Source organism: Oryctolagus cuniculus, chromosome 19 (genome assembly GCF_051225735.1).
Source record: "Oryctolagus cuniculus isolate XC-2025 breed Fujian yellow rabbit chromosome 19, ASM5122573v1, whole genome shotgun sequence".
Classification (NCBI taxonomy): Eukaryota; Metazoa; Chordata; class Mammalia; order Lagomorpha; family Leporidae; genus Oryctolagus; species Oryctolagus cuniculus.
The window spans coordinates 56,729,427-56,748,170 of NC_142885.1; the positions used below are offsets into that span (position 1 = coordinate 56,729,427).

An 18,744-nucleotide genomic window follows, 5' to 3' on the forward strand; every position below is an offset into this window, starting at 1 on the left:
GAGAGCTCTTTCTGTGTGTTGATTCTTACCTTCAGCCCCAAATGGGCCCAGTTGGCCAAAGTGGTGCGTTTTGGGGCGGCCTGTTCTGTGGGAGATTGGATTCTGTGATGGGTTAGAGTTGGCCCCCCTGTACCCGTGGGATCTGCAGCTGCGGATTCAACCAAGCAGATGGAAGATGACCAGGGGCACCATCTGGCCTGCCCTGAGCACGTAGGGGCCCTTTCTTACCACCATGCCCTCAGCCGTGCCGCGTGGCAGTTGTCCCCACAGCGCTCACATCGTTTTAGGCAGCCTGCGTCACGTAGCGAGGAGTCAGGGTCGGTGGGAACAGTGCTGCCTTCTGCAGGAGGGCTTGGGCCTCTGCGCATGTGGGTGCCTCTGGGGGTTCCTGAGAGCCCGGGAGACCGAGGGACAGGTGCGTCTCTTACCCCATCACAGACCCTGAATGTACAGTAGCGTGAGGCGACTACAGTGGTGGATGACGGTGTCGGGTGGTCCTAGGGGCTGGCGGGTCCCCGCTGGGCTTGCTCAGTCTCTTCAGCAGTCACGTGGTGGCCGGGACTGCCCTGCTGTGGTGTCCAGGGGTGCATGCTGGCCCTTGGTGGGAGTCTCACCCAGAGCTGATGTGTGGCCCCAGCTTCCCCACAGCATGGCAGCTGGCGTCCTAGAGTGAGCGTTCCGAGGGAGAGACAGCACCAGGCGGAAGCTGCACCACTTGTTTATTTTCCAGAGACAGAGGTGGACAGGTGGACAAGAGTGAGCTGCCGTCCCCTGGTTCTTCCCCACAAATGCTTGTAACCACTGGGGCTGAGCCAGGCACCCCAGTATGGGATGTGGGTATCTTAGCCAGGAGCTCAACCGTCACAACAGACGCCCGCTCCACTGTATGACTTCGTGACCGAGTTCCAGAAGTCGCACCGTGTCCCTGCAGCCACGCTCCGTGGTCAGGGCGGTCACACAGATGTGCCCGGTGTGATGGGGGAGGGGGAGACAGAGACCCTGCCTCTAGAAGGGGGGCAGCCCGAGGTGGGTAGGTGGGGGGCAGTGGTAATGTTCTGGCCATCTTTGGAAAATAGATCATTCGCGTGTACCTGCTCAGGGTCTTGGGTCCCATTGGGAAACAGCCGCTAACCAGGCCGGCAGAGGAATAACCACACAGCTGCCGTGGGGTTGCAGGCTGGGCAGGTGGGATCAGGTAAGGCGAGGTCAGCTAGATTGATGATTTGGGGCAAGTTGTTCTTCCTTTGGTGAAGCTCGGTGTCTGCTTCCTGAACGTGGGCTGCAGCTTTATTTGCTGTTGGCTGCACTGCATCTCCTGGCCCGGCCCAGAGGCCTGTGACTTGCCGAGGGGGTGCTGCGATGGGTATCTGTCACGCTCAGGGCTCAAGTCCCAGGGGAGCCCGGAAGGTTAGGGGTGTCCGGCTCCTGCTGCTGTCCCATCGGGCAGTCAGGTGGCGCCTGACCTCCGAGCGAGTGGTTGGCCTGGGCCTGGCGTGGCAGGGTCAGGTGGGGCCGCTGCCCTGTGCTGAGTCACCAAGTGGGCTGGCCGCCCCCGCTGGCCCTGCACCCACTGCGTGACTCAGACGGCTATTCTGGGCCTGGCCTGGCGTCTGGGTGGGGCTCCTCCCATCTGTCCTTCGGGGAGCCAGGCTATGGCTGGCTACGCCTCCCGGGGCTTTCCTGGGGCTCCTGTCAGCCCCAGCCTCCCATCCCTTTCTCTGGCCGATGCTGAGGCTGCTCCTCCTGGGAGGGGGTCGATGGATCAGGGGCACAGAGGCCACGTGAGGTCACTTGGTAGGTCCCTGCCATTCCAGGTGGGGTCCTTGGGCTAGCAGCGTGGGCTGGGCATCCCCCAGGGACTTGTTAGAAATGCAGCATCTTGGGCCCCACCTCAGACCTGCGGATACCCCTCCACCCCCGCCCCTGCAGATTCATGGTTCAAAACACTGATTGATTCAGTAGAAGCTGCTCAGCTCCTTGGCGTAAGAGGGGTTTTCCCACGAAAATCCAACACAGTAAGTCCTTGCAGCCTCGGTTAGCGCTGGTTCTGACCCACATCTGTCCGACGGGCCACCTGGCTAGTCTGACGTCTGAAACTTAGGCTGGGAAACGTGCTAGTGCCCTTCACCTCCTAAGTCGTGAGCCAGACTTCAGTGTCTCTCTACATCCTGTCTTTTCCCCTTACAACAAAAGGTCCATCCAGCGGCATTCCTGACCTCAGGTTACAGTGTGATGGGCTTTGATCTGTGACTCCCTAAAACCTCTGCCGGGATACAGAGCCTTACGGGGAAGGGAGGAAGTTCCCCGGGGTCTGTTCTCGGTTCCCCCTCCTCGGCTCACCCCCCACACCCTGCCCACAGAGAGCCTGGTCTTGGACCATGATTCAGGCTCCTCCCTGATCGTTCCTCCTCTCATTCATGGAGAATTCAAGGTCTTGCCAGGGGCTGAGCTGAGCTAGAGGTGAGGGACCTGGACCCTTGCCCTTGAGAGATGGGGAGGGGTGGGTGGCAGGCAGATAAGCGAACAAGTGCTGGAGGAGGCTGTGAAGGGGCTGAGCACTGGGGGGCCGTGGTGGCCAGCCTCGGGCCTGGTCCTCCGCTCAGCCTGGGGCTCCAGATCAGGAGGGAGAGACCAGGGTGGGGGGGAGGGCAGGAGGGTGCTCCTGGTTGAGGATCTGGCACGGACAAAGGCCCAGCAACAGGGTGGGACTTGGGGGAGCATGGGGGAACACGTCGGATTCTGCTGGACGGCCCAGGCATAAGTGGCAGGGTTGGGACAAGCCCGGGGGCCGAGGGTGAGCGGTCTGGGGAGAACAGTGCGTTGTTGTCATGTTTGGGGATGGGAACGCCCACCTGGCTGTGGTGGGAGCTGGTGAGAGATGGTGGGACACCGTGACACCCATGCCGTGGGCTGTGTGTTGGCGACTCCCTCGGGCCAGTTTGGTGGCCCTGAGAAAGCTGTGCAGGAACCCAGGCAGACTAGGACTCTGACTCTGTGCATAGCAAGAGGAAACGGACAGGTGCGTGGGAACAGGTTCGGGGCGTGTGCCGCAGCCCTGGGCGGGGAGGTGCCGTGCGCAGCTGGCTGCCGACAGAGCAGGCTCTGGTGTTTCAGGGGCGTCTGCTTGTTCTGGCCGCCCTGCCCAGTGCCGAGGATAGCAGGGCAGCAGCTCTGTGCCCCGGGCTTCTGTAGCCATTTATCTGATCCTCGCAGCAACCGGGTGAGGCAGGTGGCCAGGGGCCCCACCCCCGGGGAGCTTGAGGAGACCCTGCCGTTCCTGGTGCTCCTTGGGCCTTTGTGGTTCTGCTCTGGGGTCCTCCCCTGCCTGCCTTCCTGTGGCCCTGGGGCTGTGCAGAGTGGGAGCAGCCTGCAGAGAAGCAGAAGCAGGTTCCCATGCTGCCCTGTTGGGGTGGTGAACCAACACTTCCCAGAGTCCTGCCTGGGGCTCTTGTCCCAAATCACTTTAAACCACAGGGTTTCCAGCCCAGGCACCTGGTGCCTAACACAAATGTCAACATAGATGGGAAAGAACACAGCTCCTTCTGTTTATGTAAACAAGACAGGCCCCTCCTACCTCCCCGCCAGGACCTGCCTACATGTCTCATTTCTTTTTTTTTTTTTTTAAAGATTTATTTTATTTATTTGAAAGTCAGAGTTATTCAGAGAGAGAAGGAGAGAGAAGGGGAGGGAGGGAGGGATCAGTCTTCCATCTGCTGGTTCACTCCCCAATTGGCTGCAATGGCCAGAGCTGCGCCGATCCGGAGCCAGGAGCCAGGAGCCAGGAGCTTCTTCCGGGTCTCCCACATGGGTGCAGGGGCCCAAAGACTTGGGCCATCTTCTACTGCTTTCCCAGGCCATAGCAGAGAGCTGGATCGGAAGTGGAGCAGTCGGGACTTGAACCGGTGCCCATGTGGGATGCCGGCACCGAAGGTGGTGGCTTTAACCGCTACACCACAGCGCCAGCTCCATACATGTTTCATTTCTAAATGAGACAGAGCAAGGGCCAGGCTTCCTTCATCCCACTTGAGGCCAATGTTGCTGCCTGTGTCTGAGGCTGGGAGTCGAAGCCATGTCTCATGCGCTTCGCGTGTGACCTTGGGACGTTGTCTGTGGCTTCAGTCAGTGGTGTGGAATCTGCCTGGATCCTTACCCCCGACCTCTGTCTTCCTCTTTTTTTTTTTTTTTTTTTTTACTGTCGCTCCCTGACTACTTCAGAAGTCCGGTTATCTCTTATCAGACTTCCTGAACCCTGCCCCCACAACTGAGAGAGTGCTGTCTTGGCTGTGGGTGAGCATCTGTAACTTTAGATAATGGGAAAATCCGCGGCTGCCTGCGGGGGTGTGGCGGGGAGGCCGGAGCGGAGCTTGCCCAAGCTCGCGTTTTCTCCGGTGCCTGCGGCCCCGCTGTACGAGGGAGGGGGTTCAAGGTCTCCCGAGCTGCACAGGTTGCATGTCAGCCTGCCCGGGCTGTCTGCACCTTGCACGCTGATGCACAGGCAGAGGAAGACTGGACTTGGAGGCCCAAGAGCAGCCCACGAGTCCTGGTTCTGCACATGAGCAGTCACCAGGCCTCCGAGCGTTTGCTGCAAGGGTCCTTGTGAGCCAGGGCGGCCGAATGTTTCTGTCAAGGGCCAGCTGGTCGGTTTTTATTTTTAAAATATTTATTTTTCAGGTATTTTTCAAATATTTTCCGATGTCCCATTGGCTGAATCCGCAGACGGAGAGCCTGGGTCGGGAGGGCATGAGCCCCAGCTCTGCCAGTTGCCAGCCCTGGGACTGTGGGTGAGCTCCTTAGTGGCGAAGATGAAATAAAGCAGTAGGAGCTGGGGACGGTGCCTGCCCTGGAGTAGAAGCTGACTGCTGGAGGCGGAGGCAGCAGCAGCAGTGGTGACAGTCAGAATTGCAATCCACCTCCAGCAGCAGCAGTGGCTTCCGGGTCTCTGGAGACAGCGAGGCGGAGACCTCAGATGCACACAGTGCTCACCTGGTGGGTTAAGTCGCTGCCTGCATCCCGTTTGGACTGCTGGACCGAGTCCCGGCTGCTCCGCTTCCCATCCAGCTCCCTGCTAACGTGACTGGGAAGGCAGTGGAAGATGGCGCAAGTGCTTGGGTGCCTGCACCCGTGCGGGAGACCTGGATGGTGTTCCAGGCTCCCAGCTTCTACCTGGCTCAGCACTGGCCATCTGGGGAGTGAACCAGTGGATGGAAGCACGTGCTTGCTCGCTCGCTCTAACTCTTCCTTTCAAATAAATAAATCTTATTTAAAAATTACATTTGTACTGAACACGTACCAGACTTTAAAAATTTTTAAAAAAATATTTATTTATTTGAAAGGCAGAGTTACAGAGAGGCAGAGGCAGAGGTGGAGGAGGGGGCTGTCTTCCACCCACTTGTTAACTACCTAGATGGCCACAAGGGCCAGAGCTGGGCTGATCTGAAGCCAGGAGTCAGGAACTTCTTCTGGGTCTCCCACATGGGTGCAGGGGCCCAAGGACTTGGGCCATCTCTTACTGCTTTCCCAGGCCACAGGAAGCTGGATTGGAAATGGAGCAGCCAGGACTCAAACCAGAGCCCACATGGGATACTGGCACTGCAGGCAGTGGTCTTACCCACTATGCCACAGCACTGGCCTTGTGTAGACTTTTACCTTGTCTCTGTGCCCTGCACTGCACGGTGTAACAATTACTTACTGTGCTCACATTGTGTTAGGTATCACAGGTCATCTCGAGACAATCTAAACCCCTTGGGAAAGTGCCTAGGTCCTGTGCAGGTGCCACAGTGTTTGATACGAGGGATGTGCATGTCCACAGTGTTTGATGCCCACAGGAGGTCCTCGACCCCAGCCCCCGTGGAGACCCCTGACGACAGTTCTGCCTCACCTTGAGACTGCCCTCCACCCTCCTCCCCGTCTCGCTCTGGTGCTGTTCTTGTCCCTTGTTGGCGCACTCACTGTTTCTAGTTCTGTGTTTGCATCTCAGTTTACTTACTGTCCCTCTCCCCTGCGTTGGAGAGCTACAGAGCTTGGGGACCTGGCTGTCTCGTCACAGTGCTGTCCCCACACTTCACCCTCAGCCCCACATTACAAGCAGGTCCCCCCTAAATGTTTGCCCGAGTAATCAGTGAGTCCCTGCAGCTGTGCACCTGCGCCGCCCCCCCCAGCCCCGCCAGCTGCCTCACGTTTCACCATGGGCAAGACTTGGGGGCTGCAGTTGAAGTGGGCTTGACTGATAACCCACCCGCCCACCGTGGCTGTGGGCATGGCTGCAGGCAGGACAGGGACAGCATTGACCGCGGCTGCCGTGAGACCTCGTCCAGCCGCCTCCTCCATGAGTGATGCCGTTGACTTGGGCTGGAAACGTGCCAGCTTGCAGCACAGATCCGTGGAACCCCGGTCCCGCACCCCACCTGGCCGTCCTGTGAGGGCAGCTGAGCAGTAGGAGCAGCCACACCCATTTCCCAGATGTGAAAATCAGGGCTGTGAGGTGCAGGGACTTGCCAAGGCCCTTGAGTTAGAAAATAGCAGGGCCAGGATTTGAACCCAAGCCCACCTGGCCTTCGCTTGGTCTGGACTGCTAGTGTCTGCCTTCTCTTACTACAGATGCACTTGTGCCAGGGCCCTGCCCACCCGCAGGTTCCGACTGACGTGGTCTGATGGGGACCCTGGGCATCCGTCCTAGGCACGAGCCCCCACGGACGTCTCCCCTGGCATCACGTGTGGAGACCTTTCTGTGTGTGTCTCTCAAGGATACAGATTTTTTTTTTATTTGTAATAACTTTCTTGAAATGGTTTGACTCAGAAGAGTTGCAAAACGAGTAGAGTCCCTATGTGTCCTTTACCCAACTTTCTCCAGTGATAGCATCTGAAAGATAAGGAGGTGTTGTTTCATTTGTTTTAAAAATTTATTTGTCTGAAGGACAGAGTCACAGAGAGGGAGAGAGAGAGCTTCCATCCGCTGTCATCCCCCGCCCCCTCTGCTCCAGTGGTCACAAGAGCCAGGAGCTCCATCCACGTGTCCATGGCAGGGACCCAAGTACTGGGGCCGTCTTCTGCTGCCTTCCCAGGCACAGCAGCAGGGAGCTGGATCAGAAGGGGAGCAGTCAGGACTCCAGCAGGCACTCCCGCTACGGGATGCTGGTGTCCTGAGCAGTGGCCTGACAGTGCTGGCCCCAGGATTTAAAAACGACAATTGTAGGGGCTGGTGTTGTGGTACAGTGGCTTTAACTGCTGTCTTTGATGCAGCGGATGGCCCACGTGCTTGGGCTGCTGCAGCTCGTGGGAGACCAGCAAGGAGTACCAGGCAGCTGGTTCCAGCTTGGCCCAGCCTCGGCTGTTGTGGCTGTCTGGGGAATGAACCAGTCATTGAAAGATATTCTCACTCTTTCTTTTTCTCTGTAACTCTGCCTTTCAAATAAATACAAAATAAGTCTTTGAAAAAAAATGAGCTGGCCTAAAAACTCTGCTAATTCTTTTAAAATCGCCAAATATTTTAATAATCCTCTGTGGCCACAGAGTGGCCCCTTAAGTCGTTATGCAGTGTTGTATTATTCCTTTGTTCCTTATCTGGGCTTTCTCTATGAAAAGACATTTCCGCTCATCTCTCTGGTCACCCTGGGGTACAGCTCACTTAAGGAAGTGGGGGGGTGGTGTGGACAAGTGCTTCCTCCTTTCTTGTGTTTTCAAAGCAGTAACTTGGTTCATTTGCATCTTTTGAGTTATTTTAAAATTTTTTTGAGGTAATATTTTTAAAGATTTATTTGAAAGGCAGAGTTATGGGGGTGGAGTGGAGAGAGAACTTCCATTCACTGGCTCACTCCCCAAAGGGCTGCAATGGCCAGAGCTAGGCCTGTCCCAAGCTAGAAGCTTCTTCCAGGACTCTCATGAGGGTGCAGGGGCCCAACCACTTGGACTGTCCTCCACTGCTTTCCCAGGTGCATTAACAGGGAGCTGGATCAGAAATGGAGCAGCTGGAACTTGACCTGGTGCACATACGGGATGCTAGCATCAAAGGCAGCAGTTAAACCACCAATATAGGATGCTGGTGTTGCAGGCCGCAGCTTTACCCGCCACGGCACAGTGCCGGCCTAGAGGTACCATATGTTCAACTTAAATTTTTACTGGTATTAATGAAAGGCTTAGTGGCTCCTCCGAGTATAGAGTTCAAAAAATAGAAAGTAGACTAGTGTCTTTGTACAGGTGATTGTGAGCTGGTTTTTGTTGCTTTCAATACAAACAGGAACAGGTGCGCTCAGGTGTTTGTGGTGTGATGTTGGCCTGTGGCCGGTGCACAGTCTGCTGGATGTGTTCTACTGAAGTGCACGTTGGCTGGCGTCCGGCCAGGGGAGCTGCTGTGGGTGGCCCCTGGGGCCTCTTGTCAGTCCTGCTCCTTGCTGGTTTCCTTGCTGGGGGGGTGGGACTAGGTGTTGGAGACCTAGCGAGTACTGTTCCCGCCCTGCAGCCTCTGCGAATCTGAAACAGAACCAGTCTGCACGCCCTGGTTCCACACTGGACCTGCCTCGTGGGGCTCTGTGGGTAGGCAGAACCTGGGTGTAGAATTCACTGTACTCGCCGCCCGGGTAGAACCGCCTGTTTGCAGTTGGCCGGCCGGCTCTGTGAGTGCACTCTCTACGCAGGGGCCGGGACGCGGAGTGGCGTCCTGGGCCACAGATCTTGTCGCCCTACGGCAACCCTCCCTCCCCTCTGCTGACGCTGGTCTCTCAGGACAGCTCGGCGTGTGTCTGCTTTGTGTTCCTAGAGGCCGGGCTGTCGAGCTGGGAGTCATCTTAGGCCTCCGGGAAGGAGGTTCTTTGATGATTTGCGTAGAGCCGGTCAGTGACCTCCCACGGCCGTCAGATAAGACCAGGGTTCCTCACGTGCTGGCCCCACTTGGTTCCGGAGTCTGCAGCGCGTCCTTCCAGCCCAGGACCCTCGCACACACTGCGTGCTCCTGGGAAGACCTCGCTTCTCTGCACTGCCCCCCTACCCCGCCCCCCGCTCGCCTTTCTTAGGGAAGCCGTCTTTGACCCTGGAATCTAGTTCCGCCCGTCCCTGGTGTGGGCTCCTTGCTAATACTCACCTGCCTTGCAGCGCACACCACAAAAGCAGTTTCGCCGTTGTCTGTGTGTCTGTGTGACCCTGGGGTTCCTGGATCTCACTGGAGCCTGTGTGAGGCTTCCATTCTGTCTGTGCCGCTCTCGGGCTGTGGGGCCTTGGGGAAGTTCCCTGACCTCTCTGTTCCTCACCGGGAACTGCTTACTAAGGTGGATACGAAGACCAGGTAAGACACCTGGGGTGGAGTGCCGGCGGCAGAGTTGCCTGGTTGGGAGCGCTGGCAGGTGGTGTTGTCGCCATCTCACAACGGACCCCACACTTTCCAGAGGCCGGGGGCCCATCTGTTCTGGTTCGTGTGCAGCAGGTGCTCAGGGAATCCTTGGTGGGTGAACGAGTTAACGAATGAAGTAGGGGTAACAGCGATTCCATGAGTTCCGTGGGGACACAAAGCAGTGCGGGCGTGCAGCTCGTGGCAGAGGGCCTGGCCCTTGGTAGGTGCTCAGGAAGTCCTTGTTCCGTGAATGGACGAGTGCGAGTGAGGGGGTGACAGTCACACCGGCTCGGCGGCTTGTCCTGGGGACACGGGTCTGAGTGTGTTCCCCAGCTCGCTGTGGCAGAGTTCGGAGGAGCCCCCCTCCCCGGGCGGCTTTCCTCTGGGCTCGGGGGCGGGAGTCCCGCAGGGCATGGATCAGCACGGGGCTGGCTGGTGGTCCTGAGCGAGGACCCGCTGAGAGGTTGACTCACTTCCCTTGCTGCCCTCCCGCTGTGTTTTCTCTCCCGTAGAATCCTTGCCCGGAATCCGGCGCCTCCTTCCTCTCCAGAATCACCTTCTGGTGGATCACGGGGTAAGGCGGGCCCTGGGCACTGAGTGGACGGTGGGCCTCGGCTCTCCCCGACCCTTCCTCGCTCGTCTGGGTCTGCCTGGGCTGCAGTGTGGTCACACACGCTCCGGCCCCGTCCCCAAGTTCATGACCTTGAGTGGGAGAAATCGTGACCCCTGAGCACCTTCAGCTCTGCAAGGCCTGTCCTGGGACAGCCAGGAGCTGTGCTGTCTTGGCTTAGCTTTGGGTTTGGGTTTTTTCTCACATTCAGCATAAGATGACAATTACCCCTCGGTATCCTCATGGGAGCAGTTCCAGGAAACCCATGGACAGGAAGATCCCTGGGTACTCAAGTCCCGTAGAGAAAACGGTGTAGCATGTGCATGTGAGCCACATACACCCTCCTGTGTAGTGTGAATGATCCCCAGATTATTTATGATACTTAGTATAATGAACATGTTATACAGATAATGACAAAAAAAAAAGGTCCGTGCATGTTTAGTTTTATTTAAAAAAAATTTTTTTTATTTATTTGTTTTTGACAGGCAGAGTGGATAATGAGTGAGAGAGAGACAGGGAGAAAGGTCTTCCTTTTTCCGTTGGTTCACCCCTCAATGGCCGCAGCGCGCACCGCACTGATCCGAAGCCAGTAGCCAGGCGCCGCCTCTGGTCTCCCATGCAGGTGCAGGGCCCAAGCACCTGGGCCATCCTCCACTGCACTGCTGGGCCACAGCAGAGAGCCAGACAGGAAGAGAAGCGACCGGGACAGAATCCGGCGCCCTGACCGGGACTAGAACCCAGGGTGCCGGTGCCGCAGGTGGAGGATTAGCCTATTGAGCCATGGCGCCAGCCCCATGCATGTTTAGTACAGATGCATTTTTTTTTTTTTTAATTTGAAAGGCAGAGTTATAAAGAGGTAGAGACAGAGACAGAGAGAGGTCTTTGATCTGCAGGTGGCTGCAGCAGCCAGAGCTGTGCCAATTTGAAGCCAGGAGCTTCTTCCAGGTCTCCCACGTGGGTGCAGGGGCCCAAGCACTTGGACCACCTTCTACTGCTTTTCCAGGACATAGCAGAGAGCTGGATCGGAACTGGAGCAGCTGGGACTCAAACCGGTGCCCACATGGGATGCCAGCACTGCAGGCAGCGGCTTTACCTGCTGTGCCACAGCACTGGCCCCCAGATGCAGTTTTTAAAATGATTTGAAAGGTAGAGCAACACACACACACACAGATTTTCCATCTGCTGGTTCACTCCTCAAATGGCAACAGCAACCAGGGCTGGAGTAGGACAAAGGCAGGAACTCCATCCAGGTCTCCCACATGGGTGACAGGGGTGCAGGTGTGTTGGCAAGAAGCCAGATTGGAAGCGAAGTAGCCAGGGCTCAAATCAGTGCTCTGATAGGTGGTGCAGGCATGATGGTGGCTGCTGTACCATGACGCCCACCCCACTAATAACATTCTTGGTTTTAATCAGTGTGCTCCAGTTCCGGTCCGTGTGTCCGGGGCATCCACACTTGGGTTTAGGACTAACAGTGTGTAGAGTCTCAGCTGACCAATGGGTCAGAAAAAGGCAGGAGGCATTGCCATCTGGTGTGCATGGATGGGAAGAGGCAGAGAACGGAACTGTGAATGTGGCAAAATACTCACCAGGTGAACCAAGTGAATTCTTTATGTGATCCTGCGGTTTTCCTGTTGCATTTGAAATTACTTCAAAGCAACACACGGAAATGCTTACTTTACTTTCTATTATGAAAGCACACAAACACGTGAATCAGGCTGAGTATCCCTAATCCGAAATCTTCAGAATCCTTACAACTTCTCGAGTGCCCAAGAGGTGCCCCGCGTGGACCATTCCACTCCTGACCGTATGCGGGTCACAGTGCAAATGCAGGTGCACTAAAAAGACTGTGAAACATTTCCCAGGGTCCCATCCCTGCAGTACCTTACTTACCTACATGTACACGTTCCACAGTCTGGAAAAAAAGCAGTCTAAAACTGGAAACCCTTGGGGGCCTAAGCATTTCAGGGGAGGAATACCTGACACAGGTAGCAAAACTCAGCAGGTGGGGCTGGCGCTGTGGCTAAGCCTCCGCCTGCAGTGCTGGCGTCCCATGTGGGCGCTGGTTCAAGTCCCGGCTGCTCCACTTTTGATCCAGCTCTCTGCTTTGGCCTGGGAAAGCAGTGGAAGGTGGCCCAAGTGCTTAGGCCCCTGCACCCACGTGGGAGACCTGGAAGAAGCTCCTGGTTTCAGATCAGCCCAGCTGCCGCCATTGTGACCATTTGGGGATTGAACCAGCAGATGGAAGACCTCTCTCCTGAATACTTGGTCTACGTCTCTTAAGAATGCGAGCCCCTCCTTTGCCTTGGTGACCTAGCGGAGTGAGCAGCAGTTCTTCACGTGCCCTGATGTCCATCCCCGGGTGGGTTTTGCAGCGGGTGGCCGAGCGGCTCCAGCAGGTGTGGGAGTGAGCCCCGCCACCCTGCGCCTCCCTGCACTGTCCCTCACCACTGGCCCCTTGTGGTTTGGCCCCAGGTTGATGGTCCGGGGCTACCGCCAGCCCCTGACGAGCAATGACCTGTGGTCTCTGAACAAGGAGGACACGTCGGAGCAGGTGGTACCTGTTTTGGTAAAGAACTGGAAGAAGGAATGTGCCAAATCCAGGAGGTAAGTGTGCGTCTCTCGCACTCCCGGGGAAGCCAGATGCTCCCTGGGGTGACCTGGTCACCTCCCTCCCACCGCACGGCCCGGATCTGCCTGTGCCCTGGCCGTGCCATCTCCGTGATTTTCGTGGTCCCAGACGTGTTGCTTCACTCCTGCTGGCCCTGGTTTGCTTCTGTGCCAAATGGGGCAGAGTCTTGCGGCCAGTTAAGGCAGTGTGGTGGGAAAGGAGAGAGAGAAAGGCCCGGGGAACTGGCAGTGACGTCTGTTTGCCTGCACCCTGCTCGAGTGTGTGCCTGGGCCCCAGGGCTCTGCCCTCTCCAAGTCCACCTGGCGTTGTCTGCTCCTCTCGGAGCTCCCAGTGGCCTGAGCTTTCTGGATGTTTCCTGTGGTCAACAGAGCTACTCAGGGGTGGCTTTGATTATCCTAGAGTTTGTTTAATTTATAAAGATTTATTTATTTTATAAAGATTTATTTATTTATTTGAAAGGCAGAGTGGCAGAGAGAGAGGAAGGGGACCGAGAGAACTCCCACCCACTGATTCATTCCCCAAATGGCCGCAACAGCGCAGGCAGGGCCAGTCCAAAGCCAGGAGCTCCATCTGGGTCTCCTACATGGATGGTACTGGCTTAGATACCTGGACCATCATCTGCTGCCTTCTCAGGCGCATTAGCAGGGAGCTGGATGGGAAACTGTGCAACCAGGATAAGCGATGCAGACTTTGTAAGTTGAGGCTTGACAGTCAGGCTGCGCCCCATCCTGGAGTTCAGCCTCTCCCCTCCCCACCCCCACCCCCCTTGGCGCCGCATGATGCCGTGTGCCCACTAACGCCTGGTGGTTTCGGGGAACAGACCTGGACTTCCCCAGCACCTTGCTCGTGCCATCAGATCTAAGATGCCATCAGGTGCACGGGGCATCATTATTTTACTCCTGCTCCTTGTGATGCCGTAAGCCTATTACTCACCTCCCAGGGCTGCTGGGGCTGGCCTAACCCATGCCTGGGATTTGCCGCAGGCCCCCTCACCCCGACCGCAGGCTTCCCGGGTCACAGGCCCGAAGTCAGGCCCAGGCTCTGGGTGAGAATTGGGGATGTCCGTGGTGCTGGCCCTGGCATGTTCATAGAGGACCTTGTGACTACTGCAGGCTGCTAGAGGCCACGGCAGCGGGAGCGTGGGCCTCTGGTCAGCCCTCGGGAGGCAGGAGCCCTGGTTTGTGACCCAGTTGAAAGTCCTTTTTCAGATTTTTCATGGACTTGAAAGGCTGAGCCACCAAGGGAGGGAGAGATCCTCCATACGTTGGTTCACTCCCCAGCTGCCTTCAACAGCCAGGGCTGGGCCAGGCAGGGGCCAGGAGCTCGGCTGGAGTCGGGCCTCTGTGTGTGAGCCAGGCTGTCCAGAGAGACGGACGCCATAGCCTGGATGAATGGGGGAAGGCTAGGGGATTTCTCTTGTGAGCAGGCTGATAGGATTAGGGTAGGTGAGAACGCCTCCAGGCAGACAGCAGCAAGGCTCCGCCCATGTCCCCAGGCCTTAGAACTGGGAGGCTGAGGGCCCTGGTGCTGGGCTGGGGAGCCTGGGGCTGTGATCTGAGGCAGATGCAGGGTGGGGTGCCGCTGTCCTTTGCCTGTTCTTTCCTGGCCCTCTGCCAGTGCCCGCCTGGAGAGCGAGGGCAGCTCCTCCCCAGGCCACCGACACAGATGCCCGTCTGCTGCAGCAGTGGCCTTGCAGACCCCTGGAGATCCCCACAGCCCAGCCACGTGGACCCCTCAAATCCGCCCCTGCAGCCTGGCCCTGCAGCACCTGCCCCGTTCGTGGCTGGGCTTCACCGCTCTCCCTGCCCGTGCCTCGCAGACTGCTCGGCCCAGCAGCGTACCACGGGTCAGTGGGTGTCAGAGACTGAGAGAGGCCGGCAGGGAAGCTTCCTGGAGGAGGAGGGGCTTTGAACCCAGAAACTCTCTCTCACACTGCTCTGGCCCTTAGCTGGTGAATACTGGTCTCGTTCCTGGTGCTGTCCAGGGCCTGGGGGTTCACAGTGGAGTGAGGCAGGCAGGCGCATCGTCTGGTGCATTTGTATGCCGTGTGAGAGTCAGGACGAGGGGAGTAGGAGTAGTCCCACGGGCGTTGACGGAAACCTGGGACAGGAGTAGTCTTGGGGTGAGACTGACACGGGGAGCTGTTGTAGACTCAGTGGTCAGGGCAGGCCTCCCAGAGGAGGTGGGGGAGGAGCTGTGTGAGTGCCTAGGGCACAGCTTTCCAGGAGGATTAGGAACAGCCAGCGCCAGGGTGCGCAGGTGCCTAGGGAGCGGCAGGCAGGCAATGTGGCTTGAGTGGGGGAGCGGGCAAGGAGCATTTGCAAGCGTCTTTCGTGCTGTGGGAGACAGACTTTTAAAAAGTTTTTATTTTAATTGTATTTGAAAGACAGAGGTGGAGACTGACGGATCCTTCATCCTCTGGTTCATTCCCAAAGCCGGGCCGAAGTCAGGAGCCTGAGACTCCATCCGGGTCTTCCACGCGGGTGGCAGGGACCAAGGCCTTGCGCCATCACCTGCTGCCTCCCGGGGTGCGCATCAGCAGGACGCTGGGACTGGAAGCAGCTGTGGACGCAGGTGCTCCACTGTGGAATGTGGATGTCCCAGGCGGCGACTGCCCGCCCTGAGGCTCTGGGTTTGAGAAGACAGGGGCAGGTTCCAGGCCATGAGTTGTGTTACAGCAGCCACCTGGGCTACCCTGGGGAAGGCAGGTCCTCAGGGCAGGGGTAGGTAGGGGCAGAGAGCATGATGGAGGCCTGAATGCCGTCCATCCGTCCATCCGAGTCCCTGGCTGTGCCGACCTGCGGCACAATGAACTGGGTTTCCTGAAACAGAAAGTGGGAATGCAGGGACAAGGACGCAAAGAATGGAGCCAAGACAAGTCCTGATCAAGGCTTGTTTGTTGACCAAATCCAGTAGTATTTAAACATGACCAGTTGTTTACAAGAAGGAGCACAAAAGATTTACATATCAAAAAGGCTTTTAAGGTTACAAAAGAGTTCCCGATAAGGTTCTTAATTATTGATTACAAGGGTACAGTAAAACACTTAGGTGATAAATGCAGGTTCCAGGTGTGACTGATTATCTGTTTCATCTCTTGTGAAAGGTTTAGGTTCTTCCTACCTCTTCCGGGAATCTCCCTAGCCCAATTGTCTGTGCCTGGGAAGTCTCCATTCATATGTTTGAGTGTAAACAAAGGGAGTGACTGCCTGTGGCTGCCCACACCTGGCGTTGCCCATGGAGCCCCTGAGCTCTTCGTGAGACAGATGCCGGAGCCCAGGCAGGTTGCGGTTGTGTTTATTCACTGGGTGTGGCCCTGGGCTGGAGGCGGTGAGCACAGGCTCCTGGGGCTGCTCCATTAACGCTCTGGACCCCAAGGGCTCCCTGCCTCAGGACATGGGCATGTGGGTCACTTGTGGGTCACTTGTTTATCCCAAACCTCCTTCCCAGGAGCCCTGAGGGCAAGGATGGGAGGAGGAGGAGGGTCCTCTTTGGGGTCGAGTTCCCCAGCATGGCCCCTTGCACCTGGGACTTTCTGGTTACCTGGAGAAAGGAGTGGGACCCCTGCTGCCTGGGGGATGCTGGGAGTCCCAGGCCTCTAGGGAGGAGGTGCACAAGCCCCGGGCAGGGGACCAGCTTGGGTTTCTTGGCCACTGTAACCCCTTTCAGAATCAAGTTAGTCTTGGATAGCATGTTTCCTGCCGGCCAGGATAAGCAATGGTTCTGTGGACCTGGATGGAGTTAGGTAATTTTTTGTGTGTGTGAGAAAAATGGAGTCAGCGTATCAGCAGCCGTTGCACTCCTAGGCACAGACCCGAGAGAGGCAAACTGGTGCGGACTTGCGGCTGCTGTGTGGGAGCCAGGGCCGGAGCTGCTCTGAGTGCAAGTCCAGGTGCTTCCGGATGGCAGGGTGCATCTCTGCGGGGCCCCGTCGTATGGTGACACCAAGTGAAGACCCTGGACCGAAGAGTCCACGCTGCTGCGATCATCTGGATGCAGTTATAGGGAGTGCAGGCAGGAGAACTGACGGAGGGTCCCAGCGGGCCAAGTTCACCGTCCTGGCCGTGCGGCTTTGTGGGTGTGCACAGATGTCGGCCTAAAGACGAAGGTACCCAAAACATTCGTGGAAAAATGGGATTAAAAGGCAAATTGATTTTGGTGCAAAAAGTTGTGAAACCCACGCCTGTGAGGGAGATCCTCAGTGTGCTGCTGGAGATGAGATGTTCAGTTTTCTTGGCAGCAAAATGGGCTTCCCTTTCCCGTGGCGTTTCTGAAGTGCCCGTGCGCACAAAAGCAGTCAGGGCGAGAGAAGGGCCGACCGTGTGCTACGGTTGTCTGTGTTTCATGAAGGAATGCAGACGGCAGAAAACCTGCAGAGACCCCCAAACAGCACTCACAGAAAAGACACGGGGAGAGTGGTTCCCAGGCCCCTGCGCAGATCTCCCGACACCCCGTCCTGGCCTCAAAGGCAGTGCGCACAGCGCTCGCCAGCTCCTGCGGGGTTGCGGTCAGCGGGGAGCTGTCCCCGGGCAGGGGAGGAAAGGCCAAAGGCGAGGCATTGACAGTAAAGTGACAGGCATTCCAGCGCGTTAACAACGCTGGCACCTCCTTGGGTCCCACCCCTCCCTCTGTGGTTCCCGGCACTGGAAGTACCATCGCCCCCAGCGATGACTTTTTCGAAATTTATTTTATTTATTTGAAAGGCGGAGCATCAGAGGGAGGGAGAGAGAGAGAGAGAGAACTTCCACCTGCTGGTTCACTTCCTAAATGACTGTAACAACCAGGGCCGGGTCAGGCAGAAGCCAGGAGCCTGGCACTCCATCCACGTCTCCCACTCAGGTGGCAGGGGCCCAAGCACTTGAGCCATCCTCCACTGCCTTCCCAGGCGCATGAGCAGGGAGCTGGATCGGGAGTGGCGCAGCTGGGACTTGACCATGGCGCTTTGATACAGGGTGCCAGCATTGCAGGCGGTGGGTTTACCCCCCTGCGCTGTGACACTGACCCCCAGGGAGGAGGTTTCAATAGGATTGTCCCGCAGTTTGCACAGTGGTTATAATAAAGTAAAGATCAAGGTATATTTAAGTATACAAAAACGTACACACCCCATATGGATTTTTTTTTTTGGTCTGGACCTGGAAGTAATTCAGACTTTGCACCTGCTCGGACACCTGCCGGGGTGTTTCTACTGGGAACTTCCTGCATGCAGGAGGGGACAGAAGGAGTCAGAGAGACAGGTACCTGCTGAGTCATGAGTCACCCCAGGGCAGTTGGCAAAACACCCCCCCCAACCCCTGTTTTTGAGGGACAAAAAGAATGAGGGAGAGAGCTCGCTCTGGAATCGTCTGTGTTTGTAAGCTGTGCGAGGCCCACCGACATCCAGCTGGCACCGTGCTCTCTCTGCAGGGTCTTAGGAGGCCCCGGGGGTCGGTACGCCCGCCCGACTCTGGGTTTCAGAAGTGTTCTCCTGACCGCCCATGGCCCGCCCTTCTGTATGTCCTGGAGTTCTGGTTCAAAGGTCAAGCTCCCGACACTCAGAAAATACAGAACTTTACAGTGGGGAGACCTTCTAAAGTTTAAGCTTTTGCCTTTGCAGATGCTTTATAAGGATCCCACTCCACAGGTGACAAAGCCAGCAACGGGAGGGGACTTCAGAACCTTCATGGGGAATGGGATTAAAGAATACGTGTGGTGCTGACGCGTTTGAAGTTCGCGCACGGTTTATTTGTAATACGGGCTTTTCTAAGATGCCTCGTAGCTCCTCCTTCCTCTTTGATGCAGGCGGAATTACGGTGAAGTTTCACCACCTGAATCGGCAACACTACTTTTCATAAAACAGGCGTTCCAACAAGCCCAGGGCTGCAGAGCAGAAACCGCAGACACAGGCGTCGGTCCTGTCGCTGGCTTTCCTCCTCCCGGGACCGGGAGGTAGAACGACAGGCATTCTTTCTGGTCCCCTGGTCTGTGTAAGCGGAGGGCGGGGGTATCTTCACGATCAGTCCTGTTTGGGGAGCCGGGCCGTTCTCTCTCTCCTCCTCATTCTTCAGGTCGGTTAAGCGGTTCTGAAACAGAGCTTGGCCCACTTATTCTGTTCACTCTGCCTGGAACACCCATCTCCTCCCCGGCCGGGTCTCCGCTTAAACGTCACCTCCTCTAGGCAGCCAAGAGGGAGCACATCTCCTGCAGCTCCTG

The 18,744-nt window shown here is 56.9% G+C and overlaps 1 protein-coding gene across 7 annotated transcripts in view; it reads left to right on the forward strand.

Moving 5' to 3' along the window:
* ABCC1 (ATP binding cassette subfamily C member 1 (ABCC1 blood group)) overlaps nt 1-18,744 on the forward strand; it is a 131,908-nt gene that overhangs the window by 51,881 nt on the left and 61,283 nt on the right. For all 7 annotated transcript variants that reach the window (XM_089321633.1, XM_051847486.3, XM_089321629.1 and 4 more), the window contains exons 6-7: nt 9,832-9,893; nt 12,402-12,533. In XM_089321633.1, coding sequence (XP_089177759.1) covers nt 9,832-9,893; nt 12,402-12,533 — 194 coding nt within the window. The remainder of the gene's footprint in view (nt 1-9,831; nt 9,894-12,401; nt 12,534-18,744) is intronic.